Genomic DNA, 16,909 nt, shown 5'->3' with positions numbered 1-16,909 from the left:
GGTGCGGCAGCTACAGGAGGAACTCACGACGGTTTGGAGGCGACTAGAGAGCGCGGAGCATCAACTGAGGCTGACGCTTGAAGAGCGTGATGACCACATGGAGGGACGGGGTGGTGTTGCCACTTGTCGCTCAATGCCGGGGGAGTCACGGGATGTTGCCGCCTCGCTGCATTACGAATTGAAGCAACTCCATCAGCGCGATGTGGCGAACCAACAGACGATTGAGCGGCTGCGCGTCGAGTTGGCCACACTGAAGCGGCGTCGGGCGGAGGAGCGTCAGCGGCAGAAGGAGCTCCGTGCTGCACGAGCCGCCATGTTGGAGCGGCTTGAGAAGACCTTTGCCGAGGCGTTACGGCGGCAGGACTGCAGCATGCGGGCCATTCCGCAGGCACTTGCACGTGCGCGAAATGAGTTGGGGCAGCTCAACATGCAGCGGAGCTAAGAAAGCAACAACAGCAACAACAGACAACAACAAAAGGGAGTTGGAGATGGATGGAGAGAGGGAGAGAGGATGTTGTGTGTATGGGTTTGGAAGAGACTTGATAATGATCCCCCTCCCCTTTAGTAGTTCTACATTTATTTAAGTTTTTTTTTTTTTTTAAATTATTATTTGTGTTGTTGGCAAATTATTGCGTTTTGTATAAATGTTTTTTTTTTTCTCTCTCTCTCTCTCTCTCTCTATTTCTTTTTCTTTTCTCATGTATGCATCATATTTATTGCGCGAGTGTTTATGACAGCAGTGCACAAGGTGTATCGCGATACACTGTTTGTTTGCCTATCAGTTTTTTTTTTTTTTTTCACACACACACGCAGAGAGAGAGAGAGAGAGAGAGAGAGATTAACATGTATTGCTTTCTTTAGCAACGAAACGGCGATGTACATGAGGCCACGTAGTATTTTTATTTTATTATTATTATTATTATTTCCACCGTATCATATGACATGAGCGTTATGGGTTTATGCCGCGCTCGCTGTTTTTTTTTTTTTTGTTTACATTTGTTACTTTTTTACTTTACGCCTTGTCTCTTCTTGTTTTTGTCTCTCTGTTGTTGCTCAGTTGTGGAGGATGGCATCAGGAGAAGAAGAGGGTTCAATTCCCCCACAGGAAGGAGGCGACGACAATACAGACACAGTAGTCACAAGGGGAGACGGTAATGTGGAGAGGCAAGGGGAAGTTGACACCCCGCCAGCAGTTAAATGCCGACGTCTCTCTGACTTGAGCGTCACGACTACAAGCAGCGACAGTGGCAGTAGTGTCATAACGTTAAAATCTATTGAACGAATGCCCTCACTAGATCCGAGCAAAATGGAACAATCGCCGTCCCGCGGTTCCGCAATCTCACCTAACCCCGGGAGGGCGTTTGAGATTGCGCTCTTGCACTTACCCAGCGAGGGTGAGTTGGCCGCTTTGCCCGAGGCGTCACTCCCGCATCATCCATGTTGTCCAGTACTGCGAGCTGAGTCTATACACGGCATGGACGCCACTGCGTCTCCCGCCACATGCGCTGCAGTGCAGGACAACGCAGCGTGTGCCACGTTGACATCATGCCAGGAATTTAGGGAAGATGGGCCGAGCGAAGTGAATACGGGGGCGGGCCCTGCTGCAGGCCCCGACAGGATGGCAGCTGCAGTGGACCATCCACCGGAGTCTAGCAACGAGAAGATGGGTGGGAACGAAATGGAGAGCCATGACGAGAGGCCGTCGGAGCAAATGCCGAGGCCGGGCTTCGCTGGAGAAATTGCACCTCAGTATGGTGCGAATAAAAGTGCGTCGCCACCGTTGCCATCACCGTTGAATGTAACTTCAAAGCCGCGTGAGAAGATCCTGTCGTCTCACTGTCTGGACGGATCAGGGGCGAGCGAGGTGCGGAGGAGTGTCACGCTGAATCCCACAGACATGCCGCCTCCATCGAATGTGGTTGGCAATGCGTCACTCAGCAACAGCAGTTCGGTGGAGATGGAGAAGAAATCGTCGAGTTCACTTCCCCGCTTTAGAGCGAGTAGCACACAAAAAATAGCACTCCACCAGGATGCTCTGCCTGGTGAGGAAATTAAAATAGAGCCGGTGCGTAGCTTCCTCACAGAGAAGCAGCAGAGGGCCATACGACACGCACCTCTGGCGTTGACACGGTACCACACTCCACCGCCACATCACATGCTCCTCAGCGCTTCGTCAGGCAGGGGAAAAAGAAGGCGATCCAAGCAGGATGCGTTAACGAGGATGCCCCTGGACGATGGAGAGGGCTCGACAGATGTTCACGTCGTATCGCTTGAGTCAGGGTACACGAGCCACAATGAAGAAGCATGCACATCACCTCAGAAATTAGGAGGGCGGGAGGTGGATCACGCGCCGCCGCCCGTGGAGGATGTGAAACAAACCGAGGGGCCTGTACGTTCTGCCATTTATGAGCACCCGGAGGAGAGCGAGCCGCAGAATGAGATGGGCAACCGCGAAATACAACGCCGGCTGAGCGATTTTATGGGGGCATTTCAAGATTCGTCCCAGAGGAATTGGGCGTCTGTTTTGTCAATTTCTCCACAGGCCTCTCGAGGAATTGTACGTTCTTCTTCGTATACTGCTTCCATATTCAAGAAACGGCAGTCATTGGACAACAGGCGGTCAAGCGATGGCTCGGCGCCACTTGTGCAGAGCATCAAGGATTTGGCGTCCACAGAAACTCTGGAAGAATGCCCAATGTGCGTGGAGTCACCCAATACTCTTGCTGAGGTAGCCACCCGCATCTCTCAGATACTTTTGGATGTTCCGAATGACGGTCCCAATGACGCATCTCCGTTGCCTGAGGTGACTTCAAAACCACTCGGTCGGCTAAAATCCGAGGCGACGTCTCCTCTCATTTTTTTGGCTGAAACTAATGTTCATGGGCCCACGCCACCGCCAGCAACGACAGAGGTCAACTTTTCACCATCACCATCACCAGCACCTCCAGTGAGCGTCCTTGAAGATAAAGACTCAAATTTACAGGAATCTGACGTTAGGACTGGATTTACGCCACCATGTAGGGCTGATGACGCATATTTGGGCAACTTGCTTCCAGGCACCATTGCCCCTTTCGCCCCGGCGCCGTTGTCTTGGCACCGCCGCGTCCGCAGCACTGTCGCATGGCTTGGGGACTACGATGATGACAAAATTTCCATTTACTCACCAGCAGACCCATCACTAGCGTTGCCACCATCTGACTTTGCCGCCAATGCCACCTACCTTTCCAAGCAGAAGGAAAAACACACGGAGGGTTCCACTGCCAGTGAGAGCACCGGTGAAGAGGATTTGCTTGAGGGATTCTACCCCGGGGCGTACAAGGTCGAACGGGAGCATCGTTTTTCCAGTGGTGTCGTTTTCATCTTGGAGAGAGAAGACTGTTTTGCTTGTAGCGACAACAACACCGAGGGTGGTGACGTGACAAACGTCGTGCGGCGTAGCAGTAGACGCACCTCGGCGGTGCCTCAAGTTTTGCCGATGAATTCACCGATCATTTGTTCTCCACATAACAAAGAGGTGTTTAATCAGCATCCCACGTTGCCCATACCGCAGCAGGATGGCGTCTGGCAAAGTGTAGAAGACGCCGACGACAATCAGGGGCAGGAAACGAAGAAGAGTCTGCAGCGCCATAGTCTTTCTACGGATCAATACGCCTCTTTGAGTTTGTCCAGCATTTATCGCCCAACCTCCCACAAATACGCACCGGATCCCAACAAGATGTTCTGCCCAATAACCAACGTCTTCCGGCTGCGTCAGCATTTTCCAGACTCGTCCACTACGACAAGCGATGATGATGGGGATGGTGAGTTTGGCTGCGATGGCGGCTATAAATTCTCTGACTATGGATGGGAAGGGGAATAGAAGGATTGGTGAATGAGGACAGCGCATCGCATGGCACCTCCATTTGAATTGAAATGGGTGCTTTTTATTACTGAGTGCTGCAAAAGCTAAGAGGGCGAGAAAGAGGGAGTCGGCATGACCCCAATTAAGGAACAAATGGATTTTCTCTGGCGAAGGAGTGACTCAAGCAGCCCCCTCTTCTTTCTCCCCCTCCTCCCCCCCAAAAAAAAGAAGAAGAGAAATAGTGACATCCATGGGGCAATTCTCCCACATAATTTACACAATGTGCCTGTGCCTGTGTCTGTGGGAGTTGTCTGCGTGTGCCTCTTTACATGCCGGTAGGACAATTACTGAAGACCTTTCATTGTTATCATTCTGTATATATGTATATATGCATGTGTTTTCGGTAAACATTTTTCAATAGTACTTTTTTTTTTCTTTTTTTTCCTTTTTTTTTTGTGTGTCTGTTTAATTCATCGTTGTATAGTTTCCATTCCAAAACCAAAGTTTTAGTCGCCTACACGCCTCTCCCCCCCCCCCCCCCCCACACACACACACACACGTGGAGGGCGGGGTGGGAGGCTTTATTTGGACCTGCACTTTTTCCCACCGTTTTATTTTTATTTTTATTTATTTGTTTTGTTTTTGTAGTACTTTTCATGAAATGTAGAGAATAAAAAGGAATCATCATGAACACTCGATTGGCTGCCGCATAAATATATTTATGCGGTTATAATGACATGATGAAGAAAATGTAATTGTGTCTTTTATTTTCTCTTTCTTTTGATTAAATTATTAATAATTAATTGACTGGTGAGGCGTTGACCAAATTTTTATTTTTTTTTTAGTTGTTGTTGTTGTTGTTGTTTTCTCGTGTGCCTATATATATATATGTGCCTTATAGGCCTTACGTCCATGTGCGTGTCGGTTTTACCGTAAATTGGGTGCTTACCGGGGGGGGGGGGAATCGTCTTAGCGATGGGTGGGATGGGCGGAGTGTACGAGTAGAAGACATCCCGGACGGTGTTTATTTATTTATTATTTTTGACAAAAGACACAAGTGAACATCTACATTTATAGGAGTAATGTACCCGGTGCATACATGCATGCATATGTATGTGTGTATGTGTGTGTGTTTGACTGTATTATACACAAATCACAATTTATTTTTTTTTTCATAGTTTTTTCTTTTCTTTCCTTTTTTTTTTTTTTTTTTGTATGTGTGCGTGTTGTGACCCCACTTTTTATTCATCCTTTCTTTTTTTTTTTTTTTTTTTTTTTTTTTTACATCAACGCCGCTTCAACGTCTCGGTTTTATTCTAAATTTTATTATTATTATTTTTTTTGTGTGCATCTCTGCGGCGGAAAAAGAGGGAGAGGCCGCTGTCGACGTGGCCTTACAACATGCATGTATGTTGTATGCATATGGATGCTGTGGCAGATATGAGTGGCTTTCTTTTCCTTTTTTTTTTTTTTGTGTGTGTGTTTTAATTGCAGCAAGGAAACTATCGGAGACACACGGGATTTGTGGAGCGGAGCAAAAAAAAAAATAATAAAAAAAATAAAAAAAAAAGACCAACAGGCATCTAGGAATAAAGTGGGATAATTTACATAGATACATACATGCATACATACCGAGAGGGAGAAGAATTCAACATGGACACTGTTGGGACGAAACCCAACACATCCCATGACGACAATGCCACACAACATACTCGCCGTGTGATGTTTGCCGATGAGGTGGAGGCTTGTCTCCAGAGCAAAAATAATCATCACAGCAACGGTGAGGACGACGGATGCACACAACAACACGTGGAGACCGCCACACATGCCGCAGTGGGCCATCCGCCAGCAGAGGAAGAGACGCAGTGCGGGAAAAACGAGCACAAGGGCCGAAAGGGCAAAAACAACCGACGTCAGCGCAGGCACGGTGGCCATGCAAAAGCGACAGCGGCGTTAGTGGAGGCGATTGAGCTTGACGAGGAATTCGAGGAGAATTCCAATTCACTCCTTGACGACTACGCCATGCTGCTGGCGGCGGATGAGAACGCCAAGCGGCTTTCCGTGGAGGTGCAGCAGCTGCGGGAGCAGGAGGAGGTGTACAAGACGCACCGCGCTCTGAAGGCGATGCGGCTCGACCAGGCCGTGACGGAGCAGCCAAGGCGCCACGAAAATACGGAAAGCGGCTCCAGCAGGGACAACCACCGCGCGGGGACAACCGACGTAGCGTGCGGGGACAGAACCCCGCTGGTGGAGCGGCCGCCACCGCCGCCGGCTGATGAGCACGACGCAAATATTTCTAAAGCCCCGCCAGAAGCGAGTGGATTCTCCAAGTGGGCCGCGACACTTTTGGCGGCACTCACAAAATACGGCACCGCATGTCGTCATCATGTGTGGAAGCTGCTTTTTTTTTTCGTCCTCGTGTTTGGCCGGAGACTTCTGCTTCGGTCATCCCCGTCGTCATGCATTCCCGCACGGCATCCATCTGCGCCCGTGTGAACACGCACGGGGGGAAAACAAAAAAAAGTTCAGGAGCACCCCGTTCATGGAGACGAGGCCAACGGCAGCAAAGAGAAAGAAAAAGAAAAATCAAAAGGAGAGAAACAGGGCGTCTGCAACGTATTTTATTTTGGAATCTTCTATGCCATTTTATGGCGGTGTGACGGTGTGGCCCAACAATTCCTTTTAAATTCGGGGGGAGAGGGGCGGAACAACAGGAAGGGAGCATCACGCGCCGCCCTCCCATTGCGGAGCATGCATTGGCAGTTGCATCCGGCCTCATATGGGGAGGAGACAAGGAGCAAAGATTACACGACTGGACGGGAGTCGGAAAAATAGTAATAATAATTTTTTTCTTTTTTTAATGGGAAGAAAATGTTTCTTTCTTGCCCTACCTTTGTTTCTCCATGTGTATACATGCATACATATTTATACATGGATAGTATATTTGTTTCAGCCCCCCTCCCCCTTTACAACGCAAACAGCTACAGAATGCAGGCAAAAACATGGAAAATTGGTGATTTTAAATGCCAGTACAGCAGTTAATGAATTAATTATTTAAACCTGTATATATTTACATATATTTTTGACTTTTCTTTACATTTTCTATGGGGAAAATAAAGGGGGAAAGAAAAGGCACAAATTAAGGCTTTTACAACGATAGGTGGCTTCACAATCTCATGATTCATGCGAGACAAACAAATTCAAGTAGCCTAGGCGTTTTTTTTTGTTTGTGTTTGCCACAGGTGTGTGTCTTTAAGTGAGTGGAGGCGTAGCAACCAAATGAAAAGTTGCTCGGCACGATATGTGCACGAATGATTCGTTGTCGGCTACTTCAATCAAGGCTTAGAAGGCCGGGATGGTGACTGCATTGTGATCGCGCAGCCACACGGTTGGCTTTGGGGTGAGGCTGGACCCTATGCAGCCGGTATTCGCCGCTGTGGCAGCCGACATCCGCACGGTGATGTTCCAGTGCATGCAGACGGACCTCGACGTCTTTGCTGTTATGTGACCTGTGGGCGACGAGACGCCGCTGGATGCCTGGCCACTTCTGCTGCGGCAAAAGTTACTGGCTTTGGGTCTCTGCACCGGTTCGGCGACGGCGCGTTACTGGGAGTCACAACTTTACTTTTTTTTTGCACGAAACTCATTTCTGTACTGTACGCTTACATTGCGCACGCTGCTGCATAACTGCGTGTGTACTGGCTGGACTACGCGTATTGGACGGATGTTTTCTGCGTGCACGGGGGAATGCTGTTTCTTTTGGCTTGACGAAAGGTATAGGCTTCATGCTGTGTGGGGCTTTCAAGCTACTCAGTACGGGGGCTTTTTTGCCGCTGCTTATTTGCAGTCTTTTTTTTTGTTTTTTTGCGTTGCCGGACGTTGATATCATTTGCTTGGGTGGTTGCCTGTTCTTGTGCAGGCGGCTTGCGACCTTGCCCTCTCCTCTCGCCGATTGTGGAATTCCTTGTGCCGCAAGCGCACAGTACATGTTTTGGTGCGGTTGAAATCTTCTACGCATGCCACACTTGCCGTTCTTATTTTATTATTATTATTATTTTTTGAACTTTTGTGGGCCGACAGTCCACGGCGCGACGGATGGAACGGTGCTGAGGGGCCTCTTTTTGAGTGCCGATGGAAGTGATTTTGTCTTTTTCTCTGCTTCTGTTTGTTTGTGTGTGGCTGCATTTTCTTTTTGGTTGTTTTTGTTTTTCCGCCACTTTATTGCTGGATGGATGCCGACCGCAGTGCCGCTGCTGCGCATACTTGCGTGCGATTTCTACGGGTGTAGCGAAGTGAGCGTGGTGCATGGCTCTCATTGTGGATGGCGTCTTTTCTGCTCCTGTAAACTTTTTCTTTTTGTACATGCATGAGTGCGTATCCACATATATGTTTCCTTCTCATGTAAATAAATAAATGAATTAATTTATATATGCATGTCTTTTTTTTTTTTTTTTCCTTTTGCCGCCAAAGTTGTCTTTGAGTGCATTTACTCACTCACTAACGCCCATAGAGGGGGCGGTTACACGTGTTATCACGGATTGTCCGGGTCCCACGGTCCTGGCCACTTTTCAATGAATTCCATCCACGCGCTGCTCGAGCTTGGGGTGCAGCGAAGGAACGTGGAACGCGAGTTGAGGAATGCGAAGAGGGAAAACGGCGAGGCAAAGAAGCAGCGGGCGATGGGTATTGTGAGCGCCATTGAGACCAAGCAACAAATACTACTCAGGTCGTTGGCACAGCGCTTCGTGTACCCCGCATCGGAGTACCCGCCGACAACTGAACTAGCGGAGTTGTCGGATGTATTCACAAATCTGCTGCGGGATGTCGTGGAGCAAGGAAAATTTTTTTTATTGTACAATTGTTCCTCAGACGCCTGCGAGGCCCGGCGATGCACGTGCGCCAAGGAGGGTGCTGGCGAGGTTGGCGACTGCAGCAAAGGACGTCAGCGCGGTGAAGAGAATTGTCGTCTGTGTTCCACCTCCGGCCGGGGTTTGTTGGACGTTCTTGGCAGAATTTCGGCGAAGGTGCTGCACGAGAGCCACGCAGGGGCGAATTCATGCGTCGACAACATTCCATTAATTGAGCAGTGGGATGCGGAGCTGCAGGCCGCACTGCACCATGTGGGGGACGTCGTTAGCCAGGCTCATACCGAGATGCTGGTCGTGCTTGACGCTCTGAGCGATGGCCGGTTTCCGTACCTGACAAGCGGCAGCTCCACGAAGGAGGGCCCGCCGCTGTGGACGGAGATTGTCCGTCTGTTTGAGGACGCATTTGAATCTGTTTTGACGGATGTAGTACGGCTGCTGCTGTGGTGCATTCACCAGCATCTCTTAGGCCGTGGTGGGCTGGCAGCTCGCCCACTGTTTGCGGTCAAGTCTCACTGGTCGTACTCCGCTTCCAGTGTCGTTACGTGCCCGTTGCCGTCGGAGTTGCACGAGCGCCTCATGCGAAGATGGAAGAAAGAGCTGATATGGATAGTGGTGCCTGAGTTTCGCCTGAGTCAAATGACGAAGCGGTCGGTGCCGATGTTAGGACGCGTCAAGCGACCGATGCTGCGGACCATGTTTATGGAGGATTCAGCGAATAATCGTCTGTGGGAGGCGTTGCACTACGCCACAAGCCAGCGTTGTGACGAATTGCAAGAAACCGTGAGGGGTTTAACCAACACGTATTCCTTTTACTTTTCTCACGAGGAGGAGTACTACCCCCAGTTGGGTGCTCAGCGTCTGCGAGAGTTGGTGAATACAGTGCGGAGTTATGGCATGAATGGCGTGAAGCACGCTGGCGCTGGAGCATTTGTTGTGCAAACGGAGGTGCTGCAGCAGGTGGCGCTCAGCAAATTAGAGCCTGCATTGAAATCTGCACTGGTGACTACAGTGCCAGCGACGATGCGTGGCGATGAGGGGATAACGGTGTTCCGCTGGAAGGCACTGATGGACGTAAAAGATGACGCGTCGCCTGCGGGTTCGCTGAGCAATCGACTTAACGCCTTTCGTGCGGGGCGGAAGGTACCCAACAAGTACGACAAGGGCCTTGAGCCGTTAGCGCACACGCAACGATTTTTGGAGGAGCAGCGGGCGGAGGTGAAACGCATGCGTCAAGGAAGGGGCACGGCATTGGAGGAGGGAGGCAAAACGCAGGCAGAGACAAAGCAGAGCAATGGGAACGGCTCTACCGAGGATAACAAGAGGAGTGCTGCGGTGGCTGCGTCTACAGCTGTTTCTAGGCGGTATATAAACAGGTTTGCTTCTTCATCGATTTCACCTCCCATACTCAACAAATTGGGTAAACAGCCATTGGCCGCTAACGCCATGGCCATAGGGAAGAAAATGGGCTATGAGACGACCCCGCCGGTGCGGGTACTTCCAGGTTCCGCCTCAACGACGACACAGAGCACACATGAAGAGAAAACGCCAACTGGCTCCACAAGCCATGTATCCCCCTTGCATCCACAGAGCGGCAGTGGTAGGAAAGGGGGATGGAACTTCCCATCAAGGCACAGTTCTGAGGTACGCCTACCGACTTTGAGGAATTACACGCCTAGCTCTAGTCAGCAGTTCATCAGGACTAGGCCGGCATCCAGAGAAGCCATTGCACAGAATGGACGTGAGGAGCAGTCAGCGCCCGTCATGAGCTGCGTTGACATTTCCAAGCAGAGTGGTGAGGAACAGAAGAGGCCGGCGTCTAAAGAAGCCATTGCAGAGAATGGGCGTCGGGAGCAGCCGACGCCCGTCGTGACCAGCGCTTCCAGCGGCGTTGAGAGGGATGTCGCAGACGACCCGGTGGCCGCAGAGCCTGACCCACTTACCGCGACTTCTACCCTTAACTCGCCCCCGAAAACAGCTGTCGTAAATGCCGCTGCTGCAGAGTCGGCAAAAAGACGAATTTCGAGTCTAAAGAAGGTGTGCCCGTTTCTCCCAGAAGTGCCTTTTTCAGGAATTTTCCTTGAGGATCTGAACCTTACTGACCCACGCGTGGAGGCTGCCATGAACCGTATGCGAGCCGTGCGTGGCAACGCCTCAGTGACGCGGGACTATCGCTCGATTGCAATGGCGGAAGACTCCCTCTGTGCCGTGGTCGAGTCCATTGCCGAAGAGATGTTTAATGCAACGTCGCGAATGCTGTCACGCTACCCATTTCTTGAAAGCCGCGTGAGAGGGGTGCTACTTGGGAATATTCCCGAGCTGGAAACGGACGAGGACATTCAATCGCTGCTCATGATACGCCGCGACGCAGAGAGGGCGCGGAGGTCAACGGCGAGCATTGACAAGTGCCTGCGGGAACGTGCCGAGGCGTTGATAAACGACATTCCGTACGTTGTGGAACCTGAGCGCTACAGTGCACACCCATTTTTGCTCGCGGCGCCTTCTGCTTCCTCCGCCACTTCTCACCGCTCACGCGATGAGAAGGCGAATAGCGATGGGGATGACAGCAGAGCGACGCAAAGGGTGGGATTACAAGTGCCAACACCACTGGGGTCGGACGCCACGAGTGAAGTGGACAAAACGCCACAGGCAGAAACGGTTTTAAGCGATGGGGAGCCGCACCGCGCCATGGACGGCAGGGAGGAGCAGCCACGGCAGTCAAATGGGCAGGAGCAACCGATGGGGGCGGTGTTAAAGCCGGTGACAACGGGTGGATCCACGTCGAAACCCCTTGCAGCAGACCCCGGGCAGAAAGTTGTTGAAAACAACGGCGCATTGTCTTCTGAAAGGCCCTGTGAGAGTCATTTACCGCAAAGTTCATCGTTTGCCAGGGCACGGATGGGAGGTGGCGCTCCGGCATGCTCTCAGACCGTTGTTCAAGCAACGGAGGAGAAACAAAACTTCTCGATACCACGAGTCCCTGTCGCGGACACTCCTTTGCCGGCGGGAAGAACAGGCAGGGCGAGTGAACAAGTTCAGTTATTGTCATCCAAACCACCTGTTGGGCCGGTTGTAAATGCGTCACGGGAAAATTCAGTGCCGCCTTTCTACAGGCAGGGGGGAAAGCCTTTTTCTATGCCTCTAGAAGAGAAACAGGGAGCGAATGAGGTCGTGCAGAGAGCACCTCACGGAATTCCCACATCCAACAACATACAGTCGTTGACTGATTTCCCCATTGAAAATCAGAAAATGACTCCCTGCGGCCCAACATTTGGTACCGTGAAGCGCTTCCTGGAGTCTGAGCGTCAGGAGCTGGAGAGGCTGGAGTCTATTCTTGGAGGGGTCCGCCGCGCTGGCATGGGTTTGAAGGAGGGCAAAGGACTGCCGACAGTGGACGCCGCAAAGCAAATGCCCTCCGAGGAAGTGGGAAAGCGGAATTCAGCGGAAGATATGCAGCAGGCCGCGGGGAAATCGCAGACGGGGCTGCCGAAAAAAACCTCCTCGTCGTTTTCAACAACACCGAACGTATCGGCTGATGGAAACGGGTCGGTGGGCCTCTCAACGCCGCAACCCGCCGCAAGGCGGGAGTGCGCCCAGTTGGGTTTGTTATTTGAGCAGCTTCCGTACATGCGGAGGAGCAACGAAGGAAATGAGTTATTGCGTAAACTTATTGAAGAGCGACGGCGAGTGTCCGAGGCGCATTACACGCGCGAACGGGATTTGGCGGCTTTGCAGTCGCGTCAATTGAAACGAAGTTCGCAAAGCCCACTACCAATGCACCCCAATCTCCTTGCAGAAGTTGCTGCGAGATCCTCGTTGGGGGCAGCCGTGCCAAATGGCGCCGACGGTGGGCAGGCACGATTATTGCCATCTCTTTCACAAGGGCCGTCTCATGACAGCTGTGCCACACAACAACAACAACAAGAACAACAGCAGCATTCGTATGGCAATCAGCGGTCGACGTGGGGACGATACACCATTGAGCGAAACCCTCCGACAAGCGTGACGGTGCAAAGGCGTCTTTCAAGCGCCCCGGGGCTTTCGCAACAAAGTAACGAGGACCGCATGCGTTTCCCCACGATCAGCGTGGGTATTTCAGCCGACCACATATCACAGGCGCCAGATAAGACCGAATACGAGAAGTCATCTAATAACCACATAGGAATGAGCCATAGGTACATGTTACTATGCCGCCAAGCAGGGATTAAGCCAAACAGTATGTTGTTGCGAGCCCTCCCTGACACGCAAGGTGTGTCTGTGAGTCGTGTTGACACCTCTGGGAACTACATCGGTCCCAAGGGCCTTATGCCCCTTCTGCAGGTGTTACGCGACAACACTGGGTTGAAGTATCTCAACCTAAGCCACAATAACTTGGAGAATGACGAGGTGATTGAACTGGTTAGTTTCCTTATGAATCCTAGCGGCGCGTCGCTGCAGTCCCTAGATCTTTCCGACAACCCCATTTCCCTGGCAGGGGGTGCCGCAATTCTGCGACTTGCTCAGGCGAGACCCTCTTTGCTCTCCGTTCGGTTGAGGGGGACTCTTGTCCCGCAGCCGGTGATCCACAGCATCGAGGAAGTTTGTGACTCCAATCGTGCCAGCGCTTCTTAGAAAATTCTTGCGTCTTCCCCATGAAGGATAAAAGAAGAACATCTGCAACGGGAGGGAAAGAAGGGTATGGAGGGGGAAATGACCGAAATGCATACATGTAGCTACGTTGATATGTTTATTTATGATATCAAACTCTTTCTCTCTCTCTCTCTTTTTTTTTTTTTCTTTTTGAACGCCTCCTGTATGTTTTTTCTTCAGTGAGGGGAGTTTTATGCTTCCGATTTATTGGCGGTGGTGCTGATGCGTGGGCTTTTGCGTCATTATATCTGTAATTGTGTACAACTAGGCTTATTATTATTATTATTATTTTGCGATGTAAATTAGACCGACGAGAATGGACTTAAAAACAAATGACAATTGAGTGAGAGAGAAAGAGGAAGTGGAAGAGAAAGAGAAAGAGGAGGAGGGAGAGACGCCGCATTATTTAACAGTGTGCTCTCACTCGCTTTTTTTTTTTTTTTTTTGCCTCTGTGAGCTTATTATTATTTTTATTTTTGTTGTGCGCGTATGCGTTTGCGTTGAATGAGGCGCAGTTGCAACGACATTTTTATTACAGTGAACGTTGTTGGACGGTGTGGGATTCCCTTTTTGTGGTCTACGGAGAGAAGGAGAGAAGGAAGAGGCAGAAGGAAAGCGAGGCGTTTGGGACGTTCACTGGGCAAAGAGCTTCAAGAAGGGACGAACACAACGGCGATGGGAATTTCTCACTTTTTTTCTTTTCTTACATGTGCTGCTGCTTTTTATTTATATTTGTTGCCGCTACGCTGCACCGCTACCACCACCTTTTTTTTTTTTTTGTGTGTGTGTGTGCTTTTCGTTCTTTCTTTCTATGGGGGGCACGTCGTTTTGGCACAATCAAAGGAAGGAGGGAAGAAGGGCGGCGAGTAAATGCTTCCTGGGCGACAGGGCGGTGGACGCTCCAACTTTTTGGTTGCCGTCCGCTGTCGACACCTCGATGCCCGAGAGGAAGCCGCTGCGTCGCTGCGATTTGCCCGACGAGGGGGCACACGTCTTCATTGCGTCTTTTTGAACCGCCCCGGTCTGTCGTCACTGACCCCTGAGGCAGCAGCAGCAGCTTATTTCCCAAGAGGAGGGGAGCCGCGGGCGAGCGTTGTGCTTGTTGACCCGGATGCCTGCACCGACTTTGCCGCGAAGGGGAGGAGCTCTGCTGTCTTGGCGGAGGGACCATCGCAGCTGATGCAGTTGGGCGCGGAAGAACTGCAGCGGGTGCTGACCGGACACGATGGAGTTCGTTGCTTTAACTTTGACGATGTGTTTCCACCTACAGTGACCAATGAGGAGATTTACGCTACACTTGTGCAGGGATTAGTGATTGCTGCAGAGAATGGCTACAACGGGACAGTCTTTGCGTACGGTCAGACGGGGACGGGGAAGAGCTACACTGTATTTGGTGAGAGGGACAATGGGGTGCCTGGGTTATGCACCCTCGTAGCGGCCGATCTGTTTGGCCAGCGTAGCCGGTCCGCGTGGCTTCGCGACACATGTGTCCCTGTAATTGGTGTGGGAGGTCCCTCACAGCAAGGGAGGGAATCAAAAAGGATGGTATTTGTGTCGTTTATTGAATTGTACAATGAGCGATTGCGTGACCTACTCGTTGATCCGGCTACGGCCACACAGGCAGCGAGTGCGCCGAGCCAGGAGGAGGGAAGTCGGGGCAGACGTCTTCTTTTCTCTCGGTATGATGACTTAGACATTGTGGAGCATCCTGTGCATGGCGTACAGGTGCCGCATGCGAAAAGTATCCGTGTACGTTGTGTGGAGGAGCTGGAACGGCTTTTAGAAGAGGGCGACCGCCGCCGCACTAAGGCCTCCACGGCTAGTAACAAATTGAGCTCCAGAAGCCACGCCATTCTGCAGTTTACTGTGAGACTTTGCATGGGTGCGGCTGTGGATCAGGGGGATGCGTGTTGTACCCGACACATTGTGGCGGACCGAAGCGAGACGCAGGCGTTGTGTTCATTTCTTACGGCTAAGCTGTTGATGGTGGACTTGGCCGGTAGCGAGCGGATATTGGGATTTGAGAGCCTTACAACTGCTGTCGCTACGGCTGGAAGTGTCGCTCACGGCACCTGCGGCGTGCCCCACCAGCGGGACAGTCGTCGTAGGGAGGGGTCAAACATTAACCGAAGTCTTCTCGCGCTGGGCAACTGCATCAAAGCATTGGGAAAGGCCTGCCGCCAGCAGCAGCAGCAGCAGCACATGTACACAGCGTCTGGTGACTCTTTGTCGTGCACTTCCCATTCGTTGATGCATCAGAAGCAGCACGCCATTTACACTAGATACAAAACGGCCGCGTTTGAGGTTCATGTTCCGTACCGTGACAGCAAGTTGACGCGTTTACTTAAGGACTCTCTTGGCGGCAACACACGGACTGTCATGCTAGCCACCATTTCCCCGAGCTGTACCTCCTTTGAGGAGACGCTTTCAACGCTGAAGTATGCCTCTCGGGCGCGAAGAATTACGCGTCAGGTGCGCCAAAACATTCTTGTGGAGGCAGCGGACGGAGACGAAGAGGAGGATGGAAATGATGAGGGGGAAAAAGAAGAGGAACTGCCAGAGACGGTAAATGGCGGTAGTCGTGGTGCATCGTCTGGCGGGAACGGCAAATGGGCGTCAGAGCGCGAGTCAAATCATCGGCTGCGGCTGCTGGAGCTTGAGACAGAGGTGCGCTGTTTGCAGACGCAGTTGCATGTAGCGCAGGCTGCGGCGAGGAAGATGGGACTGCCGCGATCCATTGAGGACGACGTGAAGGAAGTCGCGCCTGTTGTTTCCACAACAACCGCATCGTCGGTCGTATCTGACGGTGAAAGCGGCAAACGTATGGAATTGGATCGCTGTTTGGAAATTTACGAACAGACACGATGTGAACTGCAGGCTCTTGTTCGTGAGAGGGCGACGGCCTCTGCAAGACGGGAAAATGGCTTAGGAATACCCCGGGACCTGGGAAACAAAGGACCCATCCGTGAGCTGCTGCGGCAGGAACGGAAGAATGCTTTGCTGTGGGAGCGGCAACGACGCATAGATGCATTTTTATTGTAGATGACTTCAACATGTACTTCAAACGTACACTGCAGCATCACTGAAGAAACTTATTCTTTTTTTTTTTTTTTTTGATTGACCTTCTAATTCATATAAATATTTATTTATACTCTGCTGCCGGTCATTTTTTTTTCTATTGTATTTTGCTCATGATATCTTCTGTTTCTCAAGGTAAAAAACTGGGAAGATTTTTTTTTTTTTGGTGCGGATTTCTTCATTCTCCCTTTCTCTCTGTCTATATATATATATATATAGATGCGTACTCCTAGGAGCGGAGGATAAACGATAATTCCGAGAGATGTGTGCACAGGGAAGTACGTAAGTAACAGTCACCATTACAAGCTGATATTTTATGAGGCGTTCAAGTGGGAAGAGAAAAAAAAAAAAAAAGAGGCAGCGGTCTTCCTCAGGCTTTACCGTTGTGTTTTTTCTTTATTATTGGATGTTATCTCATCAATGTGCACAATGGGTTTCAGGCCAGTTGCCAATTCGGGACCTCGGATTTCCTCTTGCCACTCTAGTGAAGGAGTTG

General features: G+C 50.9%; 5 protein-coding genes across 5 annotated transcripts, besides 32 other annotated features; all 5 read left to right on the top strand.

Moving 5' to 3' along the window:
* Tc00.1047053511385.120 (hypothetical protein, conserved) lies at positions 1 to 442 on the top strand (the record flags this gene model as incomplete). The annotated part of the gene is made up of 1 exon (XM_809784.1): positions 1 to 442. A coding segment is annotated over one exon (442 nt), but the record flags the coding sequence as incomplete, so codon positions are not given.
* Positions 1 to 840: a sequence feature (areas merged during assembly that could not be assigned to a particular haplotype. This can correspond to areas where the two haplotypes were merged or to regions with more than two copies in the genome that were merged during assembly.).
* Positions 448 to 475: a microsatellite.
* Positions 575 to 612: a sequence feature (AT_rich).
* Positions 658 to 692: a microsatellite.
* Positions 812 to 838: a microsatellite.
* Positions 841 to 1,315: a sequence feature (heterozygous, non-Esmeraldo-like haplotype).
* Positions 895 to 924: a microsatellite.
* Tc00.1047053511385.110 (uncharacterized protein) lies at positions 1,067 to 3,859 on the top strand (the record flags this gene model as incomplete). The annotated part of the gene is made up of 1 exon (XM_809783.1): positions 1,067 to 3,859. One exon carries the CDS (start codon positions 1,067 to 1,069, stop codon positions 3,857 to 3,859), a length of 2,793 nt encoding a protein of 930 aa, XP_814876.1.
* Positions 1,316 to 2,189: a sequence feature (areas not merged during assembly with more than two copies in the genome that could not be assigned to a particular haplotype).
* Positions 2,190 to 3,096: a sequence feature (areas merged during assembly that could not be assigned to a particular haplotype. This can correspond to areas where the two haplotypes were merged or to regions with more than two copies in the genome that were merged during assembly.).
* Positions 3,097 to 4,144: a sequence feature (areas merged during assembly that could not be assigned to a particular haplotype. This can correspond to areas where the two haplotypes were merged or to regions with more than two copies in the genome that were merged during assembly.).
* Positions 4,145 to 6,594: a sequence feature (areas not merged during assembly with more than two copies in the genome that could not be assigned to a particular haplotype).
* Positions 4,266 to 4,296: a microsatellite.
* Positions 4,451 to 4,470: a microsatellite.
* Positions 4,625 to 4,646: a sequence feature (AT_rich).
* Positions 4,686 to 4,706: a microsatellite.
* Positions 4,934 to 4,984: a microsatellite.
* Positions 5,001 to 5,054: a sequence feature (A-rich).
* Positions 5,093 to 5,124: a microsatellite.
* Positions 5,151 to 5,184: a sequence feature (AT_rich).
* Positions 5,378 to 5,411: a microsatellite.
* Positions 5,447 to 5,473: a microsatellite.
* Tc00.1047053511385.100 (hypothetical protein, conserved) lies at positions 5,462 to 6,337 on the top strand (the record flags this gene model as incomplete). The annotated part of the gene is made up of 1 exon (XM_809782.1): positions 5,462 to 6,337. The coding sequence occupies one exon, from the start codon at positions 5,462 to 5,464 to the stop codon at positions 6,335 to 6,337; it is 876 nt and encodes a 291-aa protein (XP_814875.1).
* Positions 6,595 to 12,033: a sequence feature (areas merged during assembly that could not be assigned to a particular haplotype. This can correspond to areas where the two haplotypes were merged or to regions with more than two copies in the genome that were merged during assembly.).
* Positions 6,669 to 6,703: a sequence feature (AT_rich).
* Positions 7,876 to 7,901: a sequence feature (AT_rich).
* Positions 8,244 to 8,272: a sequence feature (AT_rich).
* Tc00.1047053511385.90 (hypothetical protein, conserved) lies at positions 8,275 to 13,317 on the top strand (the record flags this gene model as incomplete). The annotated part of the gene is made up of 1 exon (XM_809781.1): positions 8,275 to 13,317. One exon carries the CDS (start codon positions 8,275 to 8,277, stop codon positions 13,315 to 13,317), a length of 5,043 nt encoding a protein of 1,680 aa, XP_814874.1.
* Positions 12,034 to 16,145: a sequence feature (areas merged during assembly that could not be assigned to a particular haplotype. This can correspond to areas where the two haplotypes were merged or to regions with more than two copies in the genome that were merged during assembly.).
* Positions 12,615 to 12,644: a microsatellite.
* Positions 13,450 to 13,487: a repeat region.
* Positions 13,606 to 13,625: a microsatellite.
* Positions 13,683 to 13,729: a sequence feature (CT-rich).
* On the top strand, positions 14,206 to 16,377 carry Tc00.1047053511385.80 (kinesin-like protein, putative; the record flags this gene model as incomplete). The annotated part of the gene is made up of 1 exon (XM_809780.1): positions 14,206 to 16,377. The coding sequence occupies one exon, from the start codon at positions 14,206 to 14,208 to the stop codon at positions 16,375 to 16,377; it is 2,172 nt and encodes a 723-aa protein (XP_814873.1).
* Positions 15,517 to 15,536: a microsatellite.
* Positions 16,146 to 16,909: part of a sequence feature (areas merged during assembly that could not be assigned to a particular haplotype. This can correspond to areas where the two haplotypes were merged or to regions with more than two copies in the genome that were merged during assembly.) that runs on past the window's edge.

Source organism: Trypanosoma cruzi, genomic scaffold (assembly GCF_000209065.1).
Source record: "Trypanosoma cruzi strain CL Brener 1047053517107 genomic scaffold, whole genome shotgun sequence".
In the NCBI taxonomy this organism is placed as follows: domain Eukaryota; phylum Euglenozoa; class Kinetoplastea; order Trypanosomatida; family Trypanosomatidae; genus Trypanosoma; species Trypanosoma cruzi.
The sequence above is the reverse complement of the archived record's forward strand: the minus strand, read 5'-3'. Positions and strand labels throughout refer to the sequence as shown.